This window comes from Aquarana catesbeiana, linkage group LG09, assembly GCF_042186555.1.
Source record: "Aquarana catesbeiana isolate 2022-GZ linkage group LG09, ASM4218655v1, whole genome shotgun sequence".
Classification (NCBI taxonomy): Eukaryota; Metazoa; Chordata; class Amphibia; order Anura; family Ranidae; genus Aquarana; species Aquarana catesbeiana.
In genome coordinates, this window is record NC_133332.1 from 126,273,882 (window position 1) to 126,301,002 (window position 27,121).

At 42.1% G+C, this 27,121-nt stretch overlaps 1 protein-coding gene across 4 annotated transcripts in view; it reads right to left on the bottom strand.

Moving 5' to 3' along the window:
• The window catches only part of ATP11C (ATPase phospholipid transporting 11C (ATP11C blood group)), a 273,446-nt gene that overhangs the window by 112,231 nt on the left and 134,094 nt on the right, over window positions 1-27,121 (bottom strand). For all 4 annotated transcript variants that reach the window (XM_073599256.1, XM_073599253.1, XM_073599254.1 and 1 more), the window contains exons 10-14: window positions 22,877-22,958; window positions 20,787-20,937; window positions 19,283-19,480; window positions 17,185-17,328; window positions 9,485-9,642 (exon numbers count right to left, since the gene is read on the bottom strand). In XM_073599256.1, the coding sequence (XP_073455357.1) occupies window positions 9,485-9,642; window positions 17,185-17,328; window positions 19,283-19,480; window positions 20,787-20,937; window positions 22,877-22,958 (733 nt within the window). The remainder of the gene's footprint in view (window positions 1-9,484; window positions 9,643-17,184; window positions 17,329-19,282; window positions 19,481-20,786; window positions 20,938-22,876; window positions 22,959-27,121) is intronic.

Below are 27,121 nucleotides of genomic sequence, written 5' to 3' on the forward strand. Positions count from 1 at the left end.
TAACAGATTAAATGACTTACAGAGACACCCATTCTAAGGCTTCAAAGAGAACTAAAAAGAATAATAAACTGACGAGCGGGACAACCTTGTGGACCATACCTCTACCTTTCAACCCTTTTTCTTCTCTTTCCTTTTCTCCACTTTACGATTAAAGCTCATTATCAGAATTTATTTGACCTATATACACTCTACTTGTAAACAATATGTATAGTAGGTATAAATCATTTAAATACCTACAAAAGTAACTAAGGAAATGATATATATCTTTAATTTAGGTTTACGTGAACCCAATGTTTAATATTTGAAATTTCATGATATTTACCTATATAAACCCTACTGTAAAACAATGAGCTTACTTTATAGATCCTTGTAAACTTACTTTATGTATCTTTATAACATTGTATACTCAATAAACTTCTTTTGACAAGGAAAAATCAAATCCAGCTGGATATATCTGCTACTTCCGGTATGGTCATTCCTGCAGCACACAACTGGGAGTATGTTGCACTGGAGCTGACTGTGGAGACTAAGGTATGCTGAACTATGAGGCAGATTTTTTTTTATTTCAATCATGAGATATGTAACTGGATACTAGCCAGATTTAATCTACAAGTACCTTGCTTATGACTATATTACAATCTAAATGTCTCAGAGTCCCTGTACATCATATTAACAACTCTTTATATCTGCTTATCTATACAGATTAGCATCATAATAAACTCTCCAAGGACTGATTACTAACTGACTGTTTGGCATTACATGGTCAGAGCCATTGCTGTTACCTGAGGTCCCTTGTGGTTCCATCTGGTGCATGTCTGCGCTGTCCTCTCTGGGAAACAACTGATCACTTACTTATGCCATAGGTATGGACTACAGCCAAGGACCTGTAAGGCATCCTATGGCTAACTATACTCGTTGCACAGAGTGCTGAGGTGAACACTCATGCAGGATCCAGTGCCCAAAGCAACATTACAGGCTATCCCGATTTCCAAAGTATTTACACTTATAGACACTGGTGGGCAAGGATCTGCTAGCTTCTTGTAGCGCTTAGTAACCCTAGCTTAAGTATCTTCACCCCACACTTCTAGAATGTTTCTGTAAATCCTTAGGTCTCTCTACACAGAGTGTAAAATAAGATATACTGTGCCTTGAAAAAGTATTCATGCCCCTTGAAATTTTCCACATTTTGTCATGTTACAACCAAAAACGTTAATGTATTTTATGTGATAGACCAACACATAGGGGTTGATTTACTAAAGGCAAATCCACTTTGCACTACAAGCACACTTGAAAGTGCAGTCGCTGTAGATATGAGGGGAAGCTCTGCTGATTTTATCATCCAATCATGTGCAAGCAAAAATGCTGTTTTTTTTTGTTTTCCTTGCATGTCCCCCTCAGATCTACAGCGAGTGCACTTTTAATATTTTAACAAATCCAGTGAGGGAAAAACATATTTGAGCCCCTGTTGATTTTGTACATTTGCCCACTGACAAAGAAATGATCAGTCTATAATTTTAATGGTAGGTTTATTTTAACAGTGAGAGACAGAACAACAACAAAAATCCAGAAAATTTTCAAAAAAGTTATAAACTGATTTGCATTTTAAATGAGTGAAATATTTGACCCCTTCGCAAAAAATGACTTAGTACCTGGAGGCAAAACCCTTGTTGGCAATCGAAGAGGTCAGATGTTTCTTGTAGTTGGCCACCAGGTTTGCACACATCTCAGAAGGGATTTTGTCCCACTCCTCTTTGCAGATCCTCTCCAAGTCATTAAGGTTTCGAGGCTGACGTTTGGTAACTCGAACCTTCAGCTCCCCCCACATATTTTCTATGGGATTAAGGTCTGGAGACTGGCTAGGCCACTCCAGGACCTTAATGTGCTTCTTCTTGAGCCACTCCTTTGTTGCCTTGGCCGTGTGTTTTAGGTCATTGTCATGCTAGAATACCCATCCACGACCCATTTTCAATACCCTGTGAGGGAATGAGGTTCTCACCTAAGATTTGACGGTACATGGCCCCGTCCATCGTCTCTGTGATGCTGTGAACTTGTCCTGTCCCCCTATCAGAAAAACACCCCCAAAGCATAATGTTTCCACCCATGTTTGGCAGTGGGGATGGTGTTCTTGGGGTCATAGGCAGCATTCCTCCTCCTCCAAACACGACGAGTTGAGTTGATGCCAAAGAGCTTGATTTTGGTCTCATCTGACCACAACACTTTCACCCAGTTCTCCTCTGAATCATTCAGATGTTCATTAGCAAACTTCAGACAGGCCTGTACATGTGCTTTTTTGAGCAGGGGGACCTTGCGGGGGCTGCAGGATTTTAGTCCTTCACGGCGTAGTGTGTTACCAATTGTTTTCTTGGCGACTATGGTCCCAGCCTCTTTGAGATCACTGACAAGATTCTCTTGCATGGAACCCCAAACCAAGAAAGATTGACAGTTATTTTGGGTTATTTCCATTTGCGAATAATCACACCAAATGTTGTCACCCTCTCACCAAGCTTGTAGCCCATTTCAGCCTTGTGTAGGTCTACAATCTTGTCCCTGACATCCTTGGACAGTTCTTTGGTCTTGATGGAGAGATTGGAATCTAATTGACTGATTGCTTCCGTGGACAGGTGTCTTTTATACAGGTAACAAGCTAAGATTACAGAGTGCTTAAGAGAGTGCTCCTAATCTCAGCTCGTTACCTGCGTAGAAGACACCTGGGGGCCATTAATCTTGCCGATTGATAGGGGATCAAATACTTATTTCACTCATTAAAATTCAAATCAATTTATTACTTTTTTGAAAAGTGTTTTTTTGGATATTTTTGTTGTTATTCTGTCTCACAGTTAAAATAAGTCTACCATTAAAATTATAGACTCATCATTTCTTTTTCAGTGGGCAAATGTACAAAAACAGCAAGGGATCAAATACTTTTTTCCCTCACTGTAAATAACTTAAAAATGTGGTGTGCATTTGTATTTAGCACCCCTGAGTCAATACTTTGTAAAACCACCTTTCACTGCAATTAAAACTGCAAGTCTTTTTGGATATGTCTCTACCAGCTTTGCACATCTAGAGAATGAGATTTTTGCCCATTCTTCTTTGCAAAATAGCTCTGTCAGATTGGATGGAGAGCATCTGCTAATAGCAATTTTCAAGTCTTGCCACAAATTTTAAATTTGATTTAGGTCTGGGCTTTGACTGGGCCATTCCAACACATGAATATATGATGTGATGTGTCACGAGGATAAACACTGCAGTTTTGGTTACTGAAGCCCCCCCGATTCCTTCCTGAAGATTGAGGAGAAGAATAAATTCAATACCTTCGCCATCTCCCCATTCTTTGTAACCAGATGTCCTACCCCATTCTTTATGGGGCCAATATGGTCTTTCCTCCCTTTTTTATGGTTTATATACTTAAAGAATTTGTGATTTTTTTTTGCTCTCCTCCGCTATTTGTCTTTCGTGTTCTATCTTAGCCGCCCTAATTGCACCCTTACATTTCTTGTTGCATTCTTTGCAAAGTCTAAATGCTGATGATTCCTCAGCCTTGTATTTTTTGAAGGCCTTCTCCTTTGCTTTTATATGCATTTTTACATTGGAGTTAAGCCATCCAGGATTTTTGTTCGCTCTTTTAACATGATGCTGCTACCACCATGTTTCAGGGAGGGGATTGTGTGTTCAGGGTGATGTGCAGTGTTAGTTTTCTGCCAAACAGTGTTTTGCTTTTAGGCCAAAAATTAAAATTTTGATCTGATCTTACCAGAGCACCTTCTTCCACATGTTTGCGGTGTCCCTCACATGGCTTCTCGCAAACTGCAAATGGGACTTCTTATGGCTTTCTTCTTGCCACTCTTCCATAAAGGCCAGATTTATGGAGTGCACAACTAATAGTTGTCCTGTGGACAGATTCTCCCACCTGAGCTGTGGATCTCTGCAGCTCCTCCAGAGTTACCATGGGCCTCTTGGCTGCTTCTCTGATTAATGCTCTCCTTGCCCGGCCTGTTAGTTTAGGTGGACGGCCATGTCTTGGTAGGTTTGCTGTTGTGCCATACTCTTTCCATTTTCAGATGATGGATTGAACAGTGCTTTGAGATGTTCAAAGCTTGTGATATTTACTTATAACCTAACCCTGCTTTAAACTTCTCTACAACTTTATCACTGACCTGTCTGGTGTGTTCCTTGGACTTCATGACGCCGTTTGTTCACTAAGGTTCTCTAACAAACCTCTTAGGGATTCACAGAACAGCTTTTATACTGAGATTAAGTGACACTCAGATGGACTCTATTTACTAATTAGGTGACTTCTGAAGGCAATTGGTTCCACTAGATTTTAGTTAGGGGTATCAGAGTAAAGTGGGCTGAATACAAATGCACGCCACACTTTTCAGATATTAATTTGTAAAAAAAAAAAATATGTTGGAAAGCCATTTATCATTTTCCTTCCACTTCACAATTATGAGCCAATTTGTGTTTGTCTATCACATAAAATCCTAATAACATAAATATGTTTTTGGTTGTAACATGACAAAATGTGGAACATTTCAAGGGGTATGAAAACTTTTTCAAGTGCACTATACAAACTGTTTAAACACAACTCTACAGTAATACAAAAAATTAAATGCCCATCACAAGTTCAGGTCTACAGGGGGATTCTTTAAAAACAATAATTATTGTCAACTTTAACTTTGAAACATAATGTTATAACATCCAAAAATCAGCTGCATTGTTATCTAAATGTCAAATGTGTTTTAAAAGTATTTTCAAGCTTTTGTCATTAGCACTAGTATAAAAAGACCGAAAATTCACAGGCTGTCACCCTGGCATAAGGTTGTGAAGTGCTGATTAATCACCAGTAGAGGGAAGTGTGACATTAAAATGTCTTCACTGCAAACAGCAGGAGGGAAACGTCAGACTTGTCTCCTTATGTGAACCACAGTTAAGAGAGGTGGGAAGGATAAGGGGGGGGGACTGAAGTCTACAAGCAGATGCTGCTGACACATCTAATGGAGACACTGAAAGGAAGTTTGTATTTAAAACACCTTCTGGTTGCACTGACACATACTGTGAAAACGTTAGTCTCAACTATAAAATTTGCTAAAGAAAATTGAACATTGTGCAAAATAAATAAATAAAACATCTGAAATGTAAGAAATATAGGCAAACAAGTGAAACGATCTGAAAGTAGAGGCATGCTATGTCCAACAGAAGCAGCAATATTTTGGATAAGCCAATATTCCTTAGAAGGCAGCCCTGTGTGTCTCAGTTATGCAAGCTGCTTTTAACAAAATGTAAATTCACTATACATTCACATTCATTTATATTCAAATATACCCCTTAAAGTCAACATAAACAGCCTGATAAGAGGGATGCATTTGGTCTTGACATTCTAGGGAACAGATGAAGAAGCTTATTGTCACTCATATTTTAAACCATTTAGAGCAGTTGTCCTGTGAGTTTGTCCATCCTACAGGTGAAGGAGCAAAGTTCCAGGCATGCACCACTGTCATCAAAAGTTAACAGCATTGGATGGCAGCAAACCTATGGCAGCAAAATATGGGGGTTGTATGATGCCGTCCTAACACCACCAGTTTCTAGGATTTCGTGGACTTCAATACTTTTTGAGTCACTAAACTGAAGCAAGCATGCAGATGAGAAAATCACAAACTTCAATTTGCATGCTTGTTTTAAGTCAATGTTGAGGATATTGGAAAAGCATGAAAGCCAGGCAAGTAGAATTTTCAAAAAGTCAGCAATGGCATCCTTCCATATTCTCTCAGTAAATGTTTCCAACTGTCACCCTCAATAGACTCTAAAACCAAGAATAAAATGTAATATATACTACAGCTTGTGACCCACGAAAAATGCTTAGGGGGTCCCCGCTCAGGCTATCAAAGTCAAAGTGCAGGCTGTGGATAGGTCCGTCCAGATACAAAGCACACTGCAGAAATAGGAAGAGCTAGTCCAGCTGTGAATCTCCATGATTAAGCCCCGTGGGTGAGGCGAAACATGTTGGGGACTTGGTCTGGATGAATCGAACGAAGCTGCTTTTACCCGCTAACCACTCAGGACGGGCAAGGTGTGCAGAGGCCCAGCTACCTCATGCTACTTCTGCAATATACTACAACATAATAATTCTTAGATGGGGTGGGGTGGCTGCACTACTTTTTTCCCAGGCATTTTCTCCCTTCATTTTCACTTGGTGATTCTACCAGGAACCCATTTCCTGTTCTAGGGTGACAACACTAACTTGCTGCACTATATCAATGGAAGAAGAGTTGTCACACTAGGTCAGGAAGTTTGTTAGGACTACAGAACACCTTTTCATCTCCATAATACAGGTGAGGGCGTTTTTGTAGTTCACAGAGGTAAACTGGGCAGGGCTGATAACACCACTTTATACAACATTGCAGAGCGTACAGGAATTTATCAGCTCACAAGGTTTCTGGATGGTTAATTATCCTACTCTTTGCAAGTTCATTGTTGGAATTTACATATACTTTAAGGCTCCGTTCACATTTCCGCGTTATGAATCGTGGGCAGAATTGCCACCATTCGAAATAGCTCTTGTACTTCTTTTGGGTGACAGGTGTCCCGCAAATCTGTTTGTGCCGCGATTGGGGTGCCATTGGAGGTCCCAGGGAATGCACGTGCATCCCGTGATTTGCTGCCATTTCAAATCACGGGCAGAACTGCCGCAATTCCGCCCGCGATTCAGAACAAGAGATGTGAACGGAGCCTAAACATTAGTTCAAAGCAGCAGAAATTGAGCAGTGATTGGCCAGTGAGTGATTGGAAACTGTGCTAATGCCATGCCATCAGACTACCAAGAACTGCTCAGTTTCTTAGGCACTGTTGTAATTATTGCATAGGTATTGGGCAGCATATAGTGCTGGTATAAAGAAAGACAACATGGAAATATCATTATAGGATCATAGACTTGCAGCATAAATGGAACCTGCTCACACAATGGCAGAATTACCAAGGTCGCAACAGACGCACTTGCGACTGGGCCCTGGCAAATCCCGCCACTGTAAGGGGGCCCCAAGACCACACAAAAGACTTCCGGTCCAGTACCTGGTGTAGCGGCTGCTGGTTCTCTCACCTCCGATGGCTCCAGTGATTGGCTGTCAACGTGTGCGGGGCGTTTATGTTACCACACGCTGCGATTACACTGTACGGCATCTCTCCCTCTCTCCCCCCTCCCTCCCCCCTCCTGCCAACCTCACACTAACACAGGGACTGAAGTCCCCACCCTCTTTTCCTCGGCTCCAATGTCAGAGACAGGAGAAGGAGGGGGAGGAGAATGGACACAGCATCAACAGAATGGGACATGCTGATCTGAGGTTTGTACTGAATCTTAATGCTTGGCACTTACAGGGGAAGGAGACAGTGAAGGGGACTCAGAGAATGGGCAAGTTGTCAAAGAAGAATGCAGTGATTTGGGGGGTTAAGAGGATGCTTTATGTGTTAAGGGTCACTTGGGGGGGGGGGGGGGGAGAAAACTTGTGATTAACCCCCCTTCCAGCACAATTTCTCTCCCCTCCCAAAGTGCCCCCTAACACATAAAGCATCCTCTTATCCCCCCAAATCACTGCATGTATTCTTCTTTGACAAGTTGCCCCCTTCCCCTCTTCTTAAAATACAAACTGGCTGCTATTGAGGTGACAATCATGGTGTCTGGGATCCTGGGCACCTTGCTAGAGATTCAGGGCAATTGCTCCAGGTACCTATGCTGGTGCCCCCCCCCCCGTCAGGCAAGTTAGTGGAGCCAAGTGCCTGAACTTTTTTTTTTGGCACTGGGCTCCAAGACTCGGTTCACACCACAAATCACATAGGAACGTGCTGTGCGTTCCTTTGCATTCCACATGCCTTCCAGGTGCTGTGTGATTTCAGCCCTTTCATTTTAATGGGCTGAAACCGTGTCGGTCTGTATGTGCTACTTTACAAAACGCACAGCAACTGGATCGCATGGTACTGTTGATGAAACATTCTAGTGCAGGCAAACAAAGCTTTTGCGACCTGCATTTGGTTAGTCATTAACCCCTTGCCACACACAAATATGCGGCCTCTCGGCGCCTGGGCCTTGGCACAGAGAGGCCGCATATTTGCATGAATTGTGATCAGTAGCAATGCACACGCCTTGAGCACCCCCTTCACAGTTACCGGCGTCTAACTGAAAGCTCCCGATCACTGCAAGCGATCAGGAGTTGTGAATCACATGACTGCCAGGAGGCACAGCGTGAAGAGGTTGATACCCATTACAGATCGCTATGGCAGTGCATTTTGAATGCAGTGTGGGAAATGCACACAAAACGCAGGTTTCCCTCACAGCATTCTGGTATAAACAGACCCTTAATCCGGATACACAGGATTTCTTCTCAGGAAAGTCCCACCAAAACCAGGACAGTTGGGCAATATGGATTTGTATTAGAAGAGGAGATGATTTGAGTTTTGGGGGGGTTTGTACTGAGAAGGGGGATTTGGGTAGTAGGATTTGTGACAGAACTGGGGAGAGTACTTATGCTGGCATAGGGGAAAAAGGATTTGGGGGGGGGGGGGGGGTTCTGATGGAAGGGAGGATCTGGAGGAGAGGATCTGTGCTAGAGGTGGGGAGAGGATTTTTGCTGAGAGGGGGATTGAGTGGGGATGGATTTGTCCTGGGGGGATTTGAAGAGGCATCCTTCACGTGACACCCCATCACAAACACAGGCATAATGTTAAGGAGGTCCCAGCACGGCTGTGGACAGTAGGGGTGGTGGGGTTGCATTGTGGAGGGGTGGATGGTGGAGTGGAAGAGCATCAAAAAATGAAATGCACCTTCGCCTGTGTAGACAAAAATTCTTGCACCGGCTCTTCTGTTACTGATAACCGCCTCCTGACTTGCCCCCCCACCACTGCCAGCCTGACATTCCAACCTCCATCAGTGTCCCCAATGCGAGCCACTTGCTGTCATAGCTTTCCTCCTGCACCATTGTAGCTCATATTCCTGGGGTTGGCAACGGGTATGTTGGTTCTCCTGTCATGGTCGATGTGCTCAGGGTCTGCTCACTGAGCCTGTCAGTAACATCCTGTTTAAAAGCCTTTCAGATGCTGGGAGTGCAGGTCTTACATGCCAATAAAATCTATGACATTTATGGTGGTACCTAAATGCAGGTGGAACACAGTGGCGGAACTACCGGGGTCACAAAGGTTGCACTTGGGACTGGACCCTGGTGTTCTACCACCATGATGGCAGAAAGGAGGCCGCTATAAGACCCTAATGAAGGGCCCCACAATGAGAGTAAAGGGATCCAGGCCCGGGATCAGAGGTCAAGGGGGCCCTTCATGGTTTCTTGCACCGGGGCCCTGAAAGTTGTAGTTACGCCTCTGTGCTCACATGATATATACCATTTATGATAAGTGGAGTGGAGACTGAAAATAAAATTGGATATTGTATACAATTTAAAATCATATAATGTTTATAATATTTATTTCTACATCTGGCACTCACTTTTTGGCCCCAGTCACCAGTGCAATTTCATCGGGAGAAGAGGAGATGTAAGCACATTTATTTTCAGATCTGGAAACCGGCCCATCTGTCTGAGATTCTTCTTTAATCTGCACAGTGTGGCAAAGGCACAGAGCACGCAGGAACAGCTCCTCTCTATCCTAGAAAAGAAGAGGAAACTGACAGTGACACTACTGCCAAAACTCCAAGATAAAGAAAAGCTTCATTAGCACCCTGTGTTGCAACTACACACTGCAATAGAGAACTACTTTGAAGATTTATCTCAACCACATAACATCTCACGATTTAGACAGGAATAAAAACAGATACATATATGAATTAACTTTTTGCCTTAGTATCCAAAATAAATTGCTTAGGCTACTTTCACACTGGGGCGGGTGGGTGCCGGCGGTAAAGTGGCGCTATTTTTAGCGCCGTTTTACCGTCATTTTAGCGACACAATTCGGCTGCTAGCGGGACGGTTTTAACCTCCACTAGCGGACGAAAAAGGGTTAAAGCGGCGCTTTGCCGGGGGTTTGGCAGGGCTGCCCCATTGTTTCAATGGGTAGGGGCGCTTTAGGAGCGGTGTATACATCGCTGCAAAGATGCGGCTTGCGCACCACTCCAGTGTGAAAGCACTTGGGCTTTCACACTGGAGATGTGCTTTACAGGCACTATACAGATGCTATTTTTAGGTCTGTAGCGCCTGTAAAGCACCTCAGTGTGAAAGTAGCCTTAATGTATCAAGTGCATATGCAGCTCTATAAATCCATACAGCAAATGTTATCCTTACAACTTGTATGCTTCAAAAAAGCAAGCACCCTGCCATTCACTCACACTTTTGCTCTAAACCTACTGCTTTGGGCACTATCATTACATAAAAAAGGGATGGACCAACAGCCCATACAGACTAGAAAGAGTGATTACATATAGTTACTAACGACTACCTCTTAAAATAGTAAACAGTAAGCCAAATGATTTTATATATATATGGATTTATTTTTTTTTAGCAGAGACCCTAGAGAAAAAGATGGTGGTCGTTAGAAATTTTTTATCTCGCATGGTATTTGTGCAGCAATTTTTCAAACGCCTTTTTTTTTTTTTTTTTTAAACAAAAAAACAAAAAAAAACAAAACAAAAACAACAACAGTAAAGTAGCCCAGTTTTTTTTTGTATAATGTGAAAGATGTTATGTCAAGTAAACGGATACTCAACATGTCATGCTTAAATTGCACACGCTCGTGGAATGGTGCCAAACTTCGGCACTTAAAAATCCCCATAGGCGACGCTTTTTTTTTTTTTTTTTACAGGTTACATGTTTTGAGTTAGAGGTGGTCTTGTGCTAGAATTATTGCTCTCACTCCAACGTTCGCTGCGATACCTGACGTGTGTTTTGAATGCCGTTTACATATGTGGGCGAGACTTTAGGTATGAGTTTCGCTTCTGCAAGCAGGCACGCTGGGACAGGGGTGTATTTATTTATTTTTTTTGTATTTATTTTTTTATTGTTATTTTTCTATTTTGTGTAAATAAGATTTAAATCTGTGCTGAGTTATAAGTGCAAAGCACCCCACGTGACAAATTAAATTGTGGCGCTATTTCTAAAAGATCTTTTCCACCTCCTAAGGTGAAATATTAAATCTAACAAACACCCCTTTACTGGTGTATATCTACATATAGTGCAAATAAACATATAAAAAATTGTATAAATGTGTACAATAGATCTATAGTGTAAATATTCTATTGATAAATCCACATCATAATAAAACAAAAAAATAAAAAAATAATGAACACCAGAATAGCTAATACATAACGTGACTCAGTGCCAATATTACTCAGATGCTAGTATACTTCAATCCCCATGCAATGATTACCCACAGATTGTGGACACCAACTCAGTTGATGGCAATCTATAAGTGTCACAACATGCCACTACCCATTGAAACATAACCCCACAGGCTGGATTGAATGATCCTGTTTTTAATGGAAGAATGGCTGACATTTTTTAATAGAGCTGGAAGGGAACTTCAGAATCTGGTTTTAAAAAAGGAAACAAATCAAATTAGGAAGGATTAATGAAAACATTAGACAGATACAGGAGAAATTGGAACCCATCAAGGAATCCAACCAAATGAAAGACTTCAATATTAATATGAAAAAGAAATTAGAGAAAGTGGATCGTGAAACGCAGAAAAAGAAAGTGAAGAAATTCACGAGGGATTCAAATGACTTTAGAGCGAATAAGATTTACGCATGGCAGAATGTAAATGGTGGTGATCAGGAGGTAACCATTGGAGACTCAAGTCAAGAGGTGGAACCCGCTGTAAAGAAACCTATGCCTAAAACAACCCAGAAGAAATATGGGAAAAAAGTATGGTGAAGAAAAATGAACAGGGATCTACAAACTCCTCCCATAACGGGGAAAACCAAATGAAGAACACTAACTATAATAGTGAATATGCTCACTCCCCCAGACCATCTCGACAGGGAAGAGGAGATTATGACTACCAAACACCCAGACCTTATAGGGGGAATACCCCCCAAGGAAGGGGAGGCCACGATTATCAATCGCCATATAGAGGGGATGTCCCACGAGGATACCCCCCTCCACAGGAATATCAACAGTGGAGACAGTATCCCCCATCGAACCACTATCTAGAGGGAAATGGGGTTCCACTGTATAATAGATACACTGGTTTGGAAGAAGGAGGTTACTATGACCAACAGTCGTATAACCAGTCTTTTTTAGGACCACGGGGGAGGGGAGGGAAGCGGGGCACTCCGAGAGGGTATCCCCGGATACAACAGAGGGGTGGAGGAAGACTTGGACCCCCACACATGCAAAATATGAATACAAAGCCCCCTCCAAAAGAAGGAGGGGATGCAGGGGAGGTAGATCCAAGCAACCCAAAAAAACGGCTAAGGGACATGTGAACACGGGAATCTACAATTTGAGTGGAATTGAGTTGGATCACAAAGAAATCAATATCTTGAATTTGGGCCTTAAATGTGCTCCGAAAAAAAGAATGAATAAGTTTCAGGTGTATATAGATACACATAAATTTATTCGTTCTATGAACATAAAGAAACATTTTTTGAGCCATCCGGTGGAAGCAGGAATGAGAGCTTCACTGGCACCAAACAAAATAGATAGTGGCCTGAAAAATAGATCAATCTTTAATCCCCAGATTCAAAATAATCATTATGTGGAGGTGTTCAAGAACTTGGTATTGAAAGATATTGAGGATCTTCCAGTAAGGAAAGGAGTGAACCCTCAGTACATTGAGGGGATAGAATCCTTGGAAAATAGGAAAAACATAATTATTCGTCCAGCGGATAAGGGTGGAGGGGTGGTTGTCATGGAGAAGCAGTTCTACTATGAACAATTGGTGGAGTTATTAAGTGATCAAAACACGTATAAAAAATTGAAATCTGATCCCACAGACTCATACAGTACCCAATTGGCTGCACTAGTGGATTGGGGGTTTGGGGTGAAAGCCCTAAATCCTAAAGGAAAAGAGATATCTTGTACCTAGTGCGAACCGCATACCAGTGATATATACACTTCCTAAAGTGCATAAAAACACCCAAAATCCTTCCCCGCGTCCTATAGTAAATGGGATTGGATCCGTGACTGCAAGGCTTGGCGAATATTTAGATAAATTTCTCCAACCCAGTGTAAAGGTGACTAGAGCATATCTGAAAGACACCTCAGATTTGCTACGTCTGCTAGAACAAGTGAAGTTTAACCCTGCTATAACATCTTACTTGGTAACAGCAGACGTAGCGTCTCTTTACACAAGTATACAACATGAGGATGCGTCACTAGCCCTGAATTGGGCATTAAGTAAAAGGGATGACATCCCATTTATACAGAAGAGATTTGTGGGACATGCACTAGATTTCTGCATGTCCCACAATTACTTCTGGTTTGATGGACAGTTCTACACCCAGCAGGTTGGCGTGGCAATGGGGGCTAAATACGCCCCCAGCCTCGCCAACCTGTTTATGTCTGAATGGGAGGACAGACAAGTGTTCAATATCAGTAGACCTCAATTGATCTTCTATCGAAGATTCATTGATGATATCTTGTTGATATGGGAGGGATCCAGGGACACTTTGGAAATGTTCCTTGAACAGTTGAATAGGAATACAAACAATATTAGGTTGGAATACCTTATTAGTGACGAATCAATTAATTTCTTAGATGTCACTATCGAAAAAATGAATAACTCATTAAAAACTAAGGTGTACTTTAAACCGACGGACCGCAATAGCTACCTATCCGTAGCTAGCGGCCATCATCCATCATGGATAAAAAACATTCCGAAGGGCCAGCTATTGCGGATCCGTCGTAACTGTACCCAGATGGAGGATTACTTGATCCAATCGAATATGTTGAAGGAGAAATTCATCCAGAAGGGGTATAAAAGTGAAGATCTCACTAAAATTGTACAAGAGGTAGCTAATATCCCCAGGGAACATTGCCTGAAGGAAAAATAAGTACAAAGAGGGGATTCCCAACATCAATTAAGCTTTATCTCTGGTTTCCACTACCAGTATAGAGAGAAAAAGAACATTTATAGAAAATATTGGTATATTCTTTGTAAAGATAAGCACTTGGGAGGAATATTACCAACATGTCCGAAGTTCATTTATAGGAAGGCCCCAAGTATAGGTGATCAGATAGTGAAGAAGATTTTTGATCCACCAAAACCGAGAGCTTTATCCTTTAATTTCAAAGGATTTTTCTGTTGTAGGAAATGCATTTGTTGTAAAACAGTGAAGGTCAGTAATAGAGGTATTACGAGTGTCACTAACAGAGAAGGGGAAAGGTTTGAGATTAAAGAATTTAGTACATGTACCACTACACATGTGGTATACCTTATGTGGTGTCCCTGTGGCTTGTACTACGTTGGGAGGACCAAAAGGCAGTTGAAGATCCGCATTAGTGAACACCTCACCAACATAAAAAACGGATATAAGTATCACAGTGTATCTATGCACTTTAAGGTCAAACACCAACAAGACCCTTCGCTGTTGCAATTTTGTGGCATCGATGTGGTCTATCCGTCCTGGAGGGGTTCCAACAGGGTAGGAGACCTGTCACGGAGAGAGACGGAATGGATATTCCTTTTTAAGAGTTTAACTCCGAGAGGCCTCAATATTGAATTGGACCTAAACTGCTTTTTAAATGATTTTTAGACAGATTCTGTAGGTAGGTTGGCTATACGGTTCCTTATTTTACATATGCACTTATGCTGCTATGAGTGGAAGGCCATTATTTTAAGGGTTTTATAGATTTATTATACCTTAGATGGTTCATGTCTAATCAATAAGGTATGAGAATATAGTGACTAACTGGTGATTATAGTTGTGGATTAGTCGGCAGCTATTTATATATAAAATAATTTTTTTCAGGATTGAATATTTTCCATCCTTTACTAAGGGTTTAGGTTTGATGATTTTAATGTAATTTTATATTTCAGCCATTTCCATATTTCCATGTACACATATTTTAATTAGTCCGTAATTTATTAGATTTCCTGATTTTAGCCATGTTTAGATAGTTTTTTCTATATATTTCATTGTGTGGATATTTAGCCCATTTATATTGATAATTTGGGTTAATAAGCATTGAGAGGTCAAGTTTAATATATGATTTTATATACATAAACTGCTTTAATGTGTGAAAAGCACAGTGTGGGCTTTACAACTGACATGTCAGGGTAAAACAGCGCTATTTAATGACCCAGCGCTAGGAGATGCAGCAGCAACACATGTTCTGTTGTTGTGATCAGCGGGGGTTTGCGTTCACGGGGACACTCGTAGAGCGCAGGCGCTGAGCAGAGAGGTGCGCATGCGCACTGAGGCGTCCTCATTCGATTGGAGAGAGGAGGTAATATAAGGAATGATGGATGTCTAGAGCGGCCATCCCATGATTAGGGTACAAGCGTATCGAAACATGTCGGGGGCGTGGCCGAATGAAGGATAACACCACGTACAAGTGACAGGAAGAAGCTAGCTGCACGGTTCGCCGAGCGGGGGAGACGGTTATACCCATCTAGGAAGCAAGCGGGGAGAGGGTGAGAGATACTTCTTGAACGCTGGCTATTAGAGGGTCCGCCGTGACCGCATACCCCCTAGGAGGTTGATCTTAGCTGCTGGTTAATATTACATCGGACAGATTGCTGTGGAGTTTGCTGTGTTATTTTATTTTATACACAATGTGAGTGGAACCTTTGAAGTGTAATTTGCAGTGTGAATCATTAAAGTGTTTTACGGTATTACACTATTGGGAGTTTTTTTCTAATTCTATATGGAACGATCCTCCGGATGGATATGATTTAACCCTTGCCAGTAGCAGCAGTCATCTATGCCTTTTAGCCTCATACGAAAGTGGAGGCATGAGGAGCTGGTGAGTGGCTGTCCATAGGTCACTGAACACAGAGGTGTGGTGGAAGATTGCATTAGAAGAATTTACACTCCTGAAATAGAGGGACTTGTTGTTGCACATTACAAGCTGGTTTTGATCACAATCACGGACACTTTTTGTTGCACACATGTGTGTCATTTAGAGACTGTACTATTTTATCAATTCATGTTTTATTGTATGTACAGAGGCATGTTGTGACACTTATAGATTGCCATCAACTGAGTTGGTGTCCACAATCTGTGGGTAATCATTGCATGGGGATTGAAGTATACTAGCATCTGAGTAATATTGGCACTGAGTCACGTTATGTATTAGCTATTCTGGTGTTCATTATTTTTTTATTTTTTTGTTTTATTATGATGTGGATTTATCAATAGAATATTTACACTATAGATCTATTGTACACATTTATACAATTTTTTATATGTTTATTTGCACTATATGTAGATATACACCAGTAAAGGGGTGTTTGTTAGATTTAATATTTCACCTTAGGAGGTGGAAAAGATCTTTTAGAAATAGCGCCACGATTTAATTCGTCACGTGGGGTGCTTTGCACTTATCACTCAGCACAGATTTAAATCTTATTTACACTGTCTTATATACATTAAGTGGCTGCTAGAGTTAGGTGGTATTAACCGGGTGTATATTATCATCAAGGTTAATTATCCAAGGCGCAGTGGGGGTTGACCTAGTAGAGGGTGGATTTTTTACCTAGGAATAACTGCACATTCATAATATTTTTCTATTTTGACATTTTCTTTTTACATTTTTTTTTATCACTTTTATTTCTATTACAAGGAATGTAAACATCCCTTGTAATAGGAATAGTGCTCGACATGTCCTCTTTACAGTGAGATCTGGGGTCAATAAGACCCACACATCTGGTAGGTCAATTGGCTTCTGTCCAAAATGGGCCCTAGTATAAGAGGGACTGATGTATGTGTGGAGCGCTGCGTAAGTTGAAGGCACTATATGGGTACTAAATAAATAAATAAATAAATAAATAAATAAAAAGGAAGAAATCTCAGCTTCCCAGCGAATTCTCTATGGTCAGCATCCGGGGCCGGTTCCTTCTCCGGTTCACAGATAGCAGTGGGAGCCGGGAGAAGCACTGGAGGACGCCGGGAGGGGGGGGCTGCTATGATCGTTCTTATGGTGAAGGGAATCGCTGGCTCTAAAAGACGATATCTGAAGGCATCATATGACGTTACATGGGCGGCAAGCAGTTAAGCAACTAAAACTACAACAGCACTACAGTTATTACCCGAGAAGCTTTTCCAAAGGTTGCCACAGGACCATCTGTTACATCTGCAGATTCCTTGTATTTGTAGCCATCGATGCAACATTCAATAAATTCCATAGAGTTTTCTGTGAGAGTCCCAGTTTTGTCTGTAAAAACATACTCCACCTACAAAACAGGATATATAAAAAAAAAAAAAAAACCTTCAATCTTTGACCACTGCAATTTGATATTTAAGTATGTGCTGTTTAAAGACTGATTAAAGTTATTGTAAAGGCTTTTTGAATTATAACAACAAACTTACATTTGCCTGTTCTGTACAATGGTAATTCACAGAGCGGCCCCAAACCTCCATCCTGGGTCCCCTGCTGGCGCTGGCGTCACCTCCTGTTCTGTGCCATCATATGAAGCCACTTGCTATGGGGGCGCACATGCAAACTCGCTCCCGAATTGGGCCGCATGCTTCCACAGACAGACTTGGTGCGGTGCCCAGCCCACCCCTTCTCCCCATACTGGATTTGATTGACAGCTGCAAGAGCCAATGGCTCCTGCCTCTGTTCTGTGCATGCAAAGAAAGAGGAGAGAGTCGCTACAGACGGGCGGTGCTGGATTTAAGTGAGGATGCAGATAAGTATTTTGGGGGGCATACAAAAGCTGGGGCATTTTTTTTAACCTTAATACAGAGAACGCATTAAAGTGGATGTAAAACTGATTCATGAAAATTGACCTAGGCACATATACTGTATCTAATGTAATGTAGCAAGACCAAAAGCCCTGGGTTCCTGGGGTCCAGCCCTACAAAGAGAGGCGTTACAGGCAAAAACCTTGTGCTTCAGATACGAGGCCTCAGGTACCACCCTTTTAGGACTCAATGCCACTTTGGATGGAACTGGTCTATGGAAGCTATTTAAATCCAGCATGGATCCCTCCTGGAGCTCCTTAGAGCACATATTCACTCGTGACCAACACCTTAGACACTGGCAAAAAAAACTGATGTGCTCCTGGAAGGAGGGGTTATATAGAGAGTGAACTTCCTGGATTGGGTATAACCAGTGTCCATCACCTGAAGGTGGCCTATAACCCATTAAGCAATTACTTAAGGCTCTGTGTCCCATGATGTATGATAAAGAAAGCATCCCTTTAAAGGGGTCCTTCACTTCCACATGATTATTTTGATCTGCTCCAATAATGTGACAAAAATAACCTTCACATAGGGAGATAAATGCTTGTTTAGTCTAGGGGTGCAGAGATAAAGAGAAATATCTTACTCCTGTCTTCAGCTCACCACATCCTCCTCTCTAAAGCCAGCCATGCATGGATTGGAATTCGTCTGGTTCAGCAGGGACCAGATGAATTTTGATCCACATATCACCACTGTTGTACAGAAGTCAATCTACTAGATATCAACAGATTTACAGAATTAAAGTATGCCATCGATGTATGTGGGGGAAGGGATCCTGATCGTTGCACAAGCACAGGGGACCTAATCACTGCTAAAAAAAACAAAAAAAAAAAAAAAACAAATCAAAAAAAAAAAAACAAAACAGATAAACCTGCTCCATAACTATCAGTGCTGCTGGATCACAGGAAAGATTCTATTTTGATAAGCGTAAGCTCTGACTTGCATAATGCAAGTGTAAGCTTGCCACAAGCAAAAATGATGACAAGACTACAAGCCAGTATCTTCAGTTTAGTTGCTTGCACAAGTACAGTTATTACTTACAACCTGGCTTACACAAGTGGTTACAGAACATGTAACCTCTTACAAAGAGGTGTTGGACCCGAAACGTATCACATGCATGGTTAGTGTCAGTGGACTTTTGTTTGTAACCATACAGTACATGTTTATGAGAATGCAAATGCCATTTGACCTGAACCTTTGAGAAACTATTACATGAAAGTAGGTCTCTGGGCATTCCCAACCCTGCAGTCGCATGTAACTAAGGGGCAGGTAACCTATCACTGACCCAAAATAGCCACATGGCCAAATTAGCTGATGGCCAGTGGCCTGCTATTACATCACTTCATCATTGTTAACCAGAACCTTAGCTTATCACTAGTAGTGACTAACAGGTAAGGAAAGATTTTCTAATTTTAGTAGCTTTTCCGAAAATTTTCTCACCTGTCCAAGTTCCTCGTTAAGGTCAGATGTGTTGACCAAAGCTCCCTCTTTTATTTCTTCATCATACATTTCCTTATCCCATGCAATGAAGAAAGATCCCAAGAATTTCTGCATTTCAACAGTGACATACATTGAAACGGGGATGATGAAGTTGAATAGCACCATGAAGGATAGAAAATCTGTGAAAACCTTCAGGAGCTAAAAACAAACAGAAATTTACAAGACAAAATTAGAAAGAAAGGAAATGGTTCACACTATTAAAACTTACAGTATTATTTTTTTTTTTTTTACATACAAATTGCATGGGTCCTGGTAAGAAATCCCTAGTTTATGAAAGTCAAATTAATATATATTTTTCACTGCGGGACTGCTAAAACCTGAGCTGACTGCTTGCGAGTGGATTGCAGTCCTAATATGAAACAGAAATGATACCACTGTCAACATCAGGCATTTCATACTGCCTTTCAGCTTTACAGAGGGTTTGGGCATATCTGTCAGCAGGGGCGTTGCTAGGTCTACAAAAGATCTGGGGCTAGAGCCCATAGCAGCGTAGTAAAGAAAGTCATACGCTTGGCCGGGCATACACATGTACATAATATACGTACGTGTGTGTTTATATAAATATATATCCCCAGAGAGCCCCCCACTTACATCAGGGTCCCCAGAGAGCCCCCCTTACACTAGGGTCCACAGAGAGCCAATAGTAGCATGACACTGCAACATAGTTTCATAAACACCTCAGCAAGCGAACATACATTATATCTAGATCTAGATATCTATATATCTCATCTTTAGATAAGGGTATTAATATATTGTTAAAAAGACTGCAGTACAAGAACAAATCCATAAAAAAAAACAAAAAAAAAACAAAAACAAAAAAAAAAAAAACACACACACACACACAAAGTAGTTGTAAACCCTTACAGACCACTTTGACCTAGGCTTACCTGTAGGTCCAAGAAATATCTAAACCTACACGGTTTAGGAGATATTTGCAAAAAGACAGGCATGCGCATTAGACAGAGGAACGCAGGCGCACTGAGCATGCCGCTGCTAACGGCAATATGCCATTAGTGGCGGCTCCCGTGCGCATGCACGGGAGTGACGTCATTGCGGCTCTGGCCAATCACAACGCCAGAGCCACGATACCCGGAAAGAAGATGGACGCTCCGTAGCAGAGGGGACAGCGGTGACATGGCAGGCTCCTGCGTCAGGTAAGTGACACATAATGGGCTACTATGCAATGCATAGTAGCCCATTATGCTTTACCTTTGCAGGGAAACAAAGAGGAAGTAAACCCATCAGGGTTTACTTCCTCTTTAATAAATAGCCAAAACATATAATAATCACCACTAAATGCAAAAAAGTGCTTTACAAAGGTCTGTACACCCATGGTTAAGTGGGGGTCACTTCTATATTATTATACAGAAGAGAGGACCATCATATTGGATGCTAAAGCCCAGCACATGTAACTGCCTTATGGAAAATGACACAAACAATCTACCTTGAATGACTCTTTCTCCTTGCGAGTTTTCTCATTGTACCACGGCTCATCATTAGCAGGATTATTCTGCCATACATACTTCAGAGTAGTACAAATTGTTGCTTTGGACAGCAGGATGGACAAATAGACTATTAAAAACGCATTAATTGACCTGAAACAAAGAGAGAACATTAAAAATAAATAGGTCAGTTACAAAATGTACTTTTTTTTTTTAACAAAGTTTTTTTAACACAGCTTACAAATCCTTGTTGGATCCTACAGTGGATCAAGTGCATATAATCACTTGGACCCATTCTGAATTCTGATTTATGCTGTGGTTGCTGAGCTAGGCTGATTGACAGCATGTTCCACCTACTGCTGTCGGAGCACGTTGCTTGGAAGGACATGAATACATTGTTAGGTCTTATTGGCCACACTTGTCTCTGTCAGCAGACACATGGTCACTTAATGACGTCTCTCCTGTTCCTCAGCAGCCCCATCAGTGAGATTTGTGTATGAACACCACCTGCACTGGACAGACATGCGCGCGCACACACACACACACACACACACACACACACACACACTTGGGTATTCCCATTTGCTCAGCAATTTGCTGAACTGACAACAATGAGCAGCAGTAACCTGTTGCTTTGCAAAATTGCTAATAGTAGTGTTTCCCTGTGTGTCCTCCACCTCCATCTGGCTCTGTGGGGGGGATGCAGGGTGCATGCAGCAAGATGAACAGGTCCTATCAGGGGGTGGTAATGCAGCTACAACTTCAGGTTCTTACACTGTTCTGGCAGTGCGGTTTGATTCCTTACTATTGTGTGTAAAGTCTGCATTCATAATAGTAAAGGATGAGTCAGCGATGGCAGAACTGTGTGATTTCTCAGCTAGCTGCACGTACACATCCCCTGTACTCCTGATAGTAAAAGATCAGTAAGCGACTGCAGGGCTGTATGGTTTCTCTGCCAGCTGCACATACACATTCACTGTACTCATGATAGTAAAGGGTCAGCCAGCACTGGTGGGGCTAGAAAGAGTTAAAGCATTTGTTAACACCCCCCCCCCCCCAAAAAAAAAAAAGATCCTGCTTATTTAAAGCATGTTATACAACACAGCGCTTGTGCTGTATCATTTGACCCCCTGTAACACCTGAAATACCCGGCTGATCCTGCCAGTTTCTACCCTCATCTCTGTACATTGGCCACAATATATCAGGGTTACTGAGCCCTGACACTGTGGTCAGAGTATGTGCCTCTGTGATCGGCTACTATCTGCAACTCTCACTAGCGCTGCTCCTCTCCTTGCTGCTTCAAAACTATCTCATCTTTATTTCATCCCCTCGGTCAGATAAAAAGCTGTATCCTAGTGCCTGTGCTATATTATAGATAGATAGATAGATAGATAGATAGATAGATAGATAGATAGATAGATAGATAGATAGATAGATATCAGATTTCTACCTGCATTTACGTGACTCCAAGCTCTCTCCTTCTCTCCTCCCTGGCTGATGTCAGCAGGGGAATATTGGTCCCACCCACTGGAGCTATCAGACGGGGAGAGCAAAGAGCCTGGAGTCATGTGATCGCTGGGAGATGCTGTGAAAAAAGGTAGAAATCTTTTTTTGTTATATAGCACAGACACTAGGATACAGCTTTTTATCTGACAGAGGTAATGATATAAAGATGAGATAGTGGCCTAACAACGACTTTAAACACGAGTAAACAGTGTGCATGCATATTGCCTCACAGTAAGTAATCAACTTCTTCATTTTACTGTTGAAACAATGTGAACATCAGAATGGGGCCAGTGGCTACAACACAGAGTTTCACAGCATTACAATGCCCTGGTGGGACATACAACGTGATAACTAAGGACTACATCATCATGACAGACTTTTTATTAGCTGTCCTTGAACTAAGAAGAACTCAGAAGACTGTTATTTTGCTGAAAATCTCAGAAGGCAAGCAACCTTGGCCTTGAAAGTGTACAGAGGAAATGCTGCAACTATGTTATCTGTCTACACATACAAACAAAATGTCAGCAATACACATGGGAACAAATAATATAAACTACAGAAAAGCTGTTTATAAAACCAGACCTACTTTTCAACAGCAGATCGTTTCTGGGATTTTCCTTGGTAGTTCAAAGCCATTTTGGTCTCCATGCCAGTATACACTGCAACACCTGAAAAACAAAAGGAGGATATGGATAATATAACATTGAAAAACAGTTTTCATTTCTTTTTTGTACTACTTTGTAGATAAGCCTTCCCTCCATCACACACACAAGTACAAGCTAAGAATAGCAGTAAACATGCTATTTATTTACTAAAAAGAACACTGACAAATATATTTTTCACCAAGTCTAAAACCAGCTAATTTTTTTTATCCCACTCCCAAAACATTTAAGTGCAGTCAGACTGGTAAAAGAGAATTTATTATTGCTTTCTAAGGCTTAGTGCATAAAAAAAGCCAAAAGCCATAGGCTGGCAATATACTATGCGACACCTACAGGTAGTATTATTATTACTATTAAACAGGTTTTATGTAGCGCCAACAGATTGCGCAGCGCTTTACAACATGAGGGCGGACAGTACACTTACAATACAAATCAATACAGGAGGAATCAGAGGGCCCTGCTCATTAGAGCTTACAATCTAGAGGGGAGGGTCAAGTGGAAACAAAGGTAATAACTGTGGGGGGGTTAGCTGATTAAAATTAAAAAACAGTTTGGTGTGGGTAGGGTAGGCTTCTCTAAAGAGAAGGGTTTTCAGGGATCGTCTAAAAGCTAATAGAGTAGGAGATAAGCGGACAGATTGGGGTAAGGCATTCCATTGGATTGGAGAGACTTTGGAAAAGTCCTGCAGGCGAGCATGGGAGGAGGTGATGAGGGAGCTAGAGTGCGGAAGGTCTTGAGAGGAACGAAGAGAACGGGTAGGTTGGTATTTAGAGACTAGGCTAGCGATGTAGCTGGGGGCTAAATTGTGGATGGCTTTGTACGTAGTTGTTAGTATTTTGAATTTAATCCTTTGGTTGACCAGAAGCCAGTGGAGGTATGGACAGAGAGGTGTAGAAGAGACAGAGCGATTGGTAAGGTGGATGAGTCTGGCAGCAGCATTAATGATGGATTGAAGAGGTGATAGACTATGTAGAGGTAAACCAATGAGAAGGGTGTTGCAGAAGTTGAGGCGAGAGATGACCAGCGAGTGAATTAAGAGCTTTGTTGTATCATTGGTTAGAAAGGGGCATATTTTGGAGATGTTGCAGAGGTTGAGGCGTCAGGAGTTGGACAGTGATTGGAAGTTCAGAGTCCAGGACTACACCTAGAACCTTGGCATGTGGGGATGGGCTTATAGTTGTGCCATCGATTTTAACCGAGAGATCAGGGGAAGGGACATATGGGGGAGGAAAAATTATAAGTTCGGTTTTGGATAGATTGAGTTTGAGGAAGTAGTGTGACATCCAGACTGATATATCTGATAGTAAATTAGAGATACGTGAGGAGACAGAGGGAGTAAGCTGAGGGGTAGAGAAATAGATTTGGGTGTCGTCGGCATAGAGGTGGTATTGGAAGCCATGGGATGCTATCAGCTGACCCAGGGAGGAGGTGTAGATTGAAAATAGGAGAGGTCCAAGAACAGAACCTTGGGGGACCCCAACTGAGAAAGGAAGAGAAGAGGAAGTAGAGTTGTAGAAAACGCTAAAGGTGTGGTTTGATAAGTAGAAAGAGAACCAGCGAAGAGTACAGTCATGGAAACCAAAGTCGTGGAGTTTTTTTTGAGGAGGGGGTGGTCAACTGTATCAAAATGCAGCAGAGAGGTCCAGGAGTAGGAGTACAGAATAGTGTCAATTGGTTTTGGCCATTAGTAGATCGTTTGTTAGTTTTAGGAGAGCAGTTTCTGTGGAGTGTTGAGGACGAAATGCAGACTGAAGGGGATCAAGAAGGCTATTATCAGCGAGGTGAACGCTCAGTCAGTTGTCGACCAGACGTTCGAGGAGTTTGGATAAGAAGGGGAGCAAGGAGATGGGGCGTAGGTTGTTAAGATTTGATGGCTCCAGTGAGGGCTTTTTAAGTATGGGTCTGACAAGTGCATGTTTTAGAAAGTTGGGGAAGATGCCAGAAGAGAGGGAGAGATTGAAGATGTGGGTTAGAGAGTGTAGCATAGAGCCAGAGGGTGAACGTAGCATTTGTAAGGGAACAGGATTCAGAGGGCAGGTGGTAAGGTGGACATTAGCAAGTAGTTTAGCAACCTCGTCTATAGTGGTGGGGTTGAAAGAGGGAAGTAATGATTGTGCCTGTGGGCATGAAGCGTGAAGCGTGGAGGGTATCGTAACAGTAGAGATCTCCTCACGAATTGTATCAATCTTCTGTTTGAAGTGATTGGCGATCTCCTGGGCAGTGAGTGAGTTGGCGGGTGGAGGCGGTGGAGGACAAAGTAGAGAGAGTTGAAGGCAGAGAAGAGTTGACGGGGACGGGATGATAAGCTGCTAATGAGAGTGCTAAAGTAGGTCTGCTTGGCAGTGAGGAGGCTGGATTTGTATTTTTGGAGGGCAGATTTATATTGGTTGAAATCTCTCTGAGACTTAATCTTACACCACTGGCGCTCGTGAGCCTGACTACATTTTTTCAGACTAGTATCATCTGTTTGCCAAGGTTGAAGGGGTCGGGGCCTGATTCTGTGTGTAGTGAGGGGGGCCATTGAGTCCAGCAAGGCTAGAAGTGAGGTGTCGTAGACAGAAGTGGCTAGGTTGGTGCAGGATAGGGGTGAGATTTTGTCGTAGAGGTTGTCGATAGCAGAGTAGAGAAGAGAAGGGTTGAGATGACTTAGGTTTCTGCAGGTAACTTTTAGGCAGTTGGAGGGAGAGGAGGTTGAGGAGAGGGAGAGAGTGAAACTAATAAAGGTGGTGATCAGAGAGAGGGAATGGATAGTTAGAGAGGTTGCATGGAGTGCAAAGGTGAGAGAAGGCGAGGTCAAGGGTATTGCCTTTGGAGTGAGTAGGAGCATGTATCCATTGTTTCAGGTGTTAGGCTGAGAAGATTGGAAGTGGCAGGAGTGTTAGTATTAATAGGGATGTTGAAGTCTCAGAGAATGATTGTGGGGATTTCAGAAGAAAGAAAGTAGGGTAGCCAGGCAGAGAAGTCTTCAAGAAAGGTTGATACGGGTCCAGGGGGCCTGTAGATCACAGCTATCCTTAGAGAAACTGGAGTGAAAAGACGAATGCAGTGTGCTTCGAAAGAGGAGAGTGACAGAGAGGGAGGTGGGTGTAGTACCTGAAAGGTGTGGAGCTAGAAGGATTCCGACACCTCCTTCCTTACGTCCACTGGATCTGGGGGAGTGAGTCCAGAGAAGACCACCATGGAATAGGGCAGCAGAAGACGCAGTGCCGGATTTGTGGAGCCAGGTTTCGGTAATGGTGAGTAGGATAAATGAGTTGGCAATAAAGAGGTCATGGAGAGAGGTGAGTTTGTTGCAGACAGAGCGGGAGTTCCAAAGGGCACAAGAGACAGGGAGTCTGGTCTTAGGAAGAATAGAAATGGGAACTAAATTGTGTTGATTGCGGCTGCTACCAGAGTGTGCAGGGTGATGGGTGCATGGGGTACAGTTAAATGATGGAGGCCCAGGGTTTGGGGATATATCTCCAGAGGTTAGGAGAAGCAGGAGAGTGAGGGAGGTAATATGGGAGTGGGATTTATATGAAGGGACATGGCCCATGGTCTTAGAGATTTTTAGTGTGTGTGGATTTAGAATTAGCAGGAGTTGGTGGGTGCAGTAATAAGGGGAGGACAGAAGTGAGGGTGATTATATATATATATATATATATATATATATATATATATATATATATATATATATATATATATATACACACATACACACACACACACATACTGTGGGGGGAGAAGAGGGGTGAAGGAGAGATAGCTAAAGGATAGAGGACATGTTACAAGAAGAAAAAGCTGAAGGGATAAACAAGGTCACCTGATGTCTGTCTGATGTTTTTCAAAGTTTTTTCTTGTCTTCATTTGCTTTGTGCATTCGCTGCAGTGCAGAGTCAGAAGTGCTTTCCACTTATAGAAATCGCCCCACTTTGAGAAAGAGCCCTAGTTGCAAATGTGTGCCCCCTGCAAATGCTTCCCCCAAAAGAAGCTTATATTTCTACTGATAGGGGTGGGTGGTGGGTGGATTTCAATTAACAATCAAGAGGTAATAAAGGTTGTCTGGTTAACAGGGCAAAGTTCTTAGTCCAGAAACAGACTAGCAAGAGGGCACTAAAGTTAACGGGCCATAATTCTGGGTAAGACAAGGGAGAAAATAAAGCATTGTAATGTGGACAGGTCTACAGACT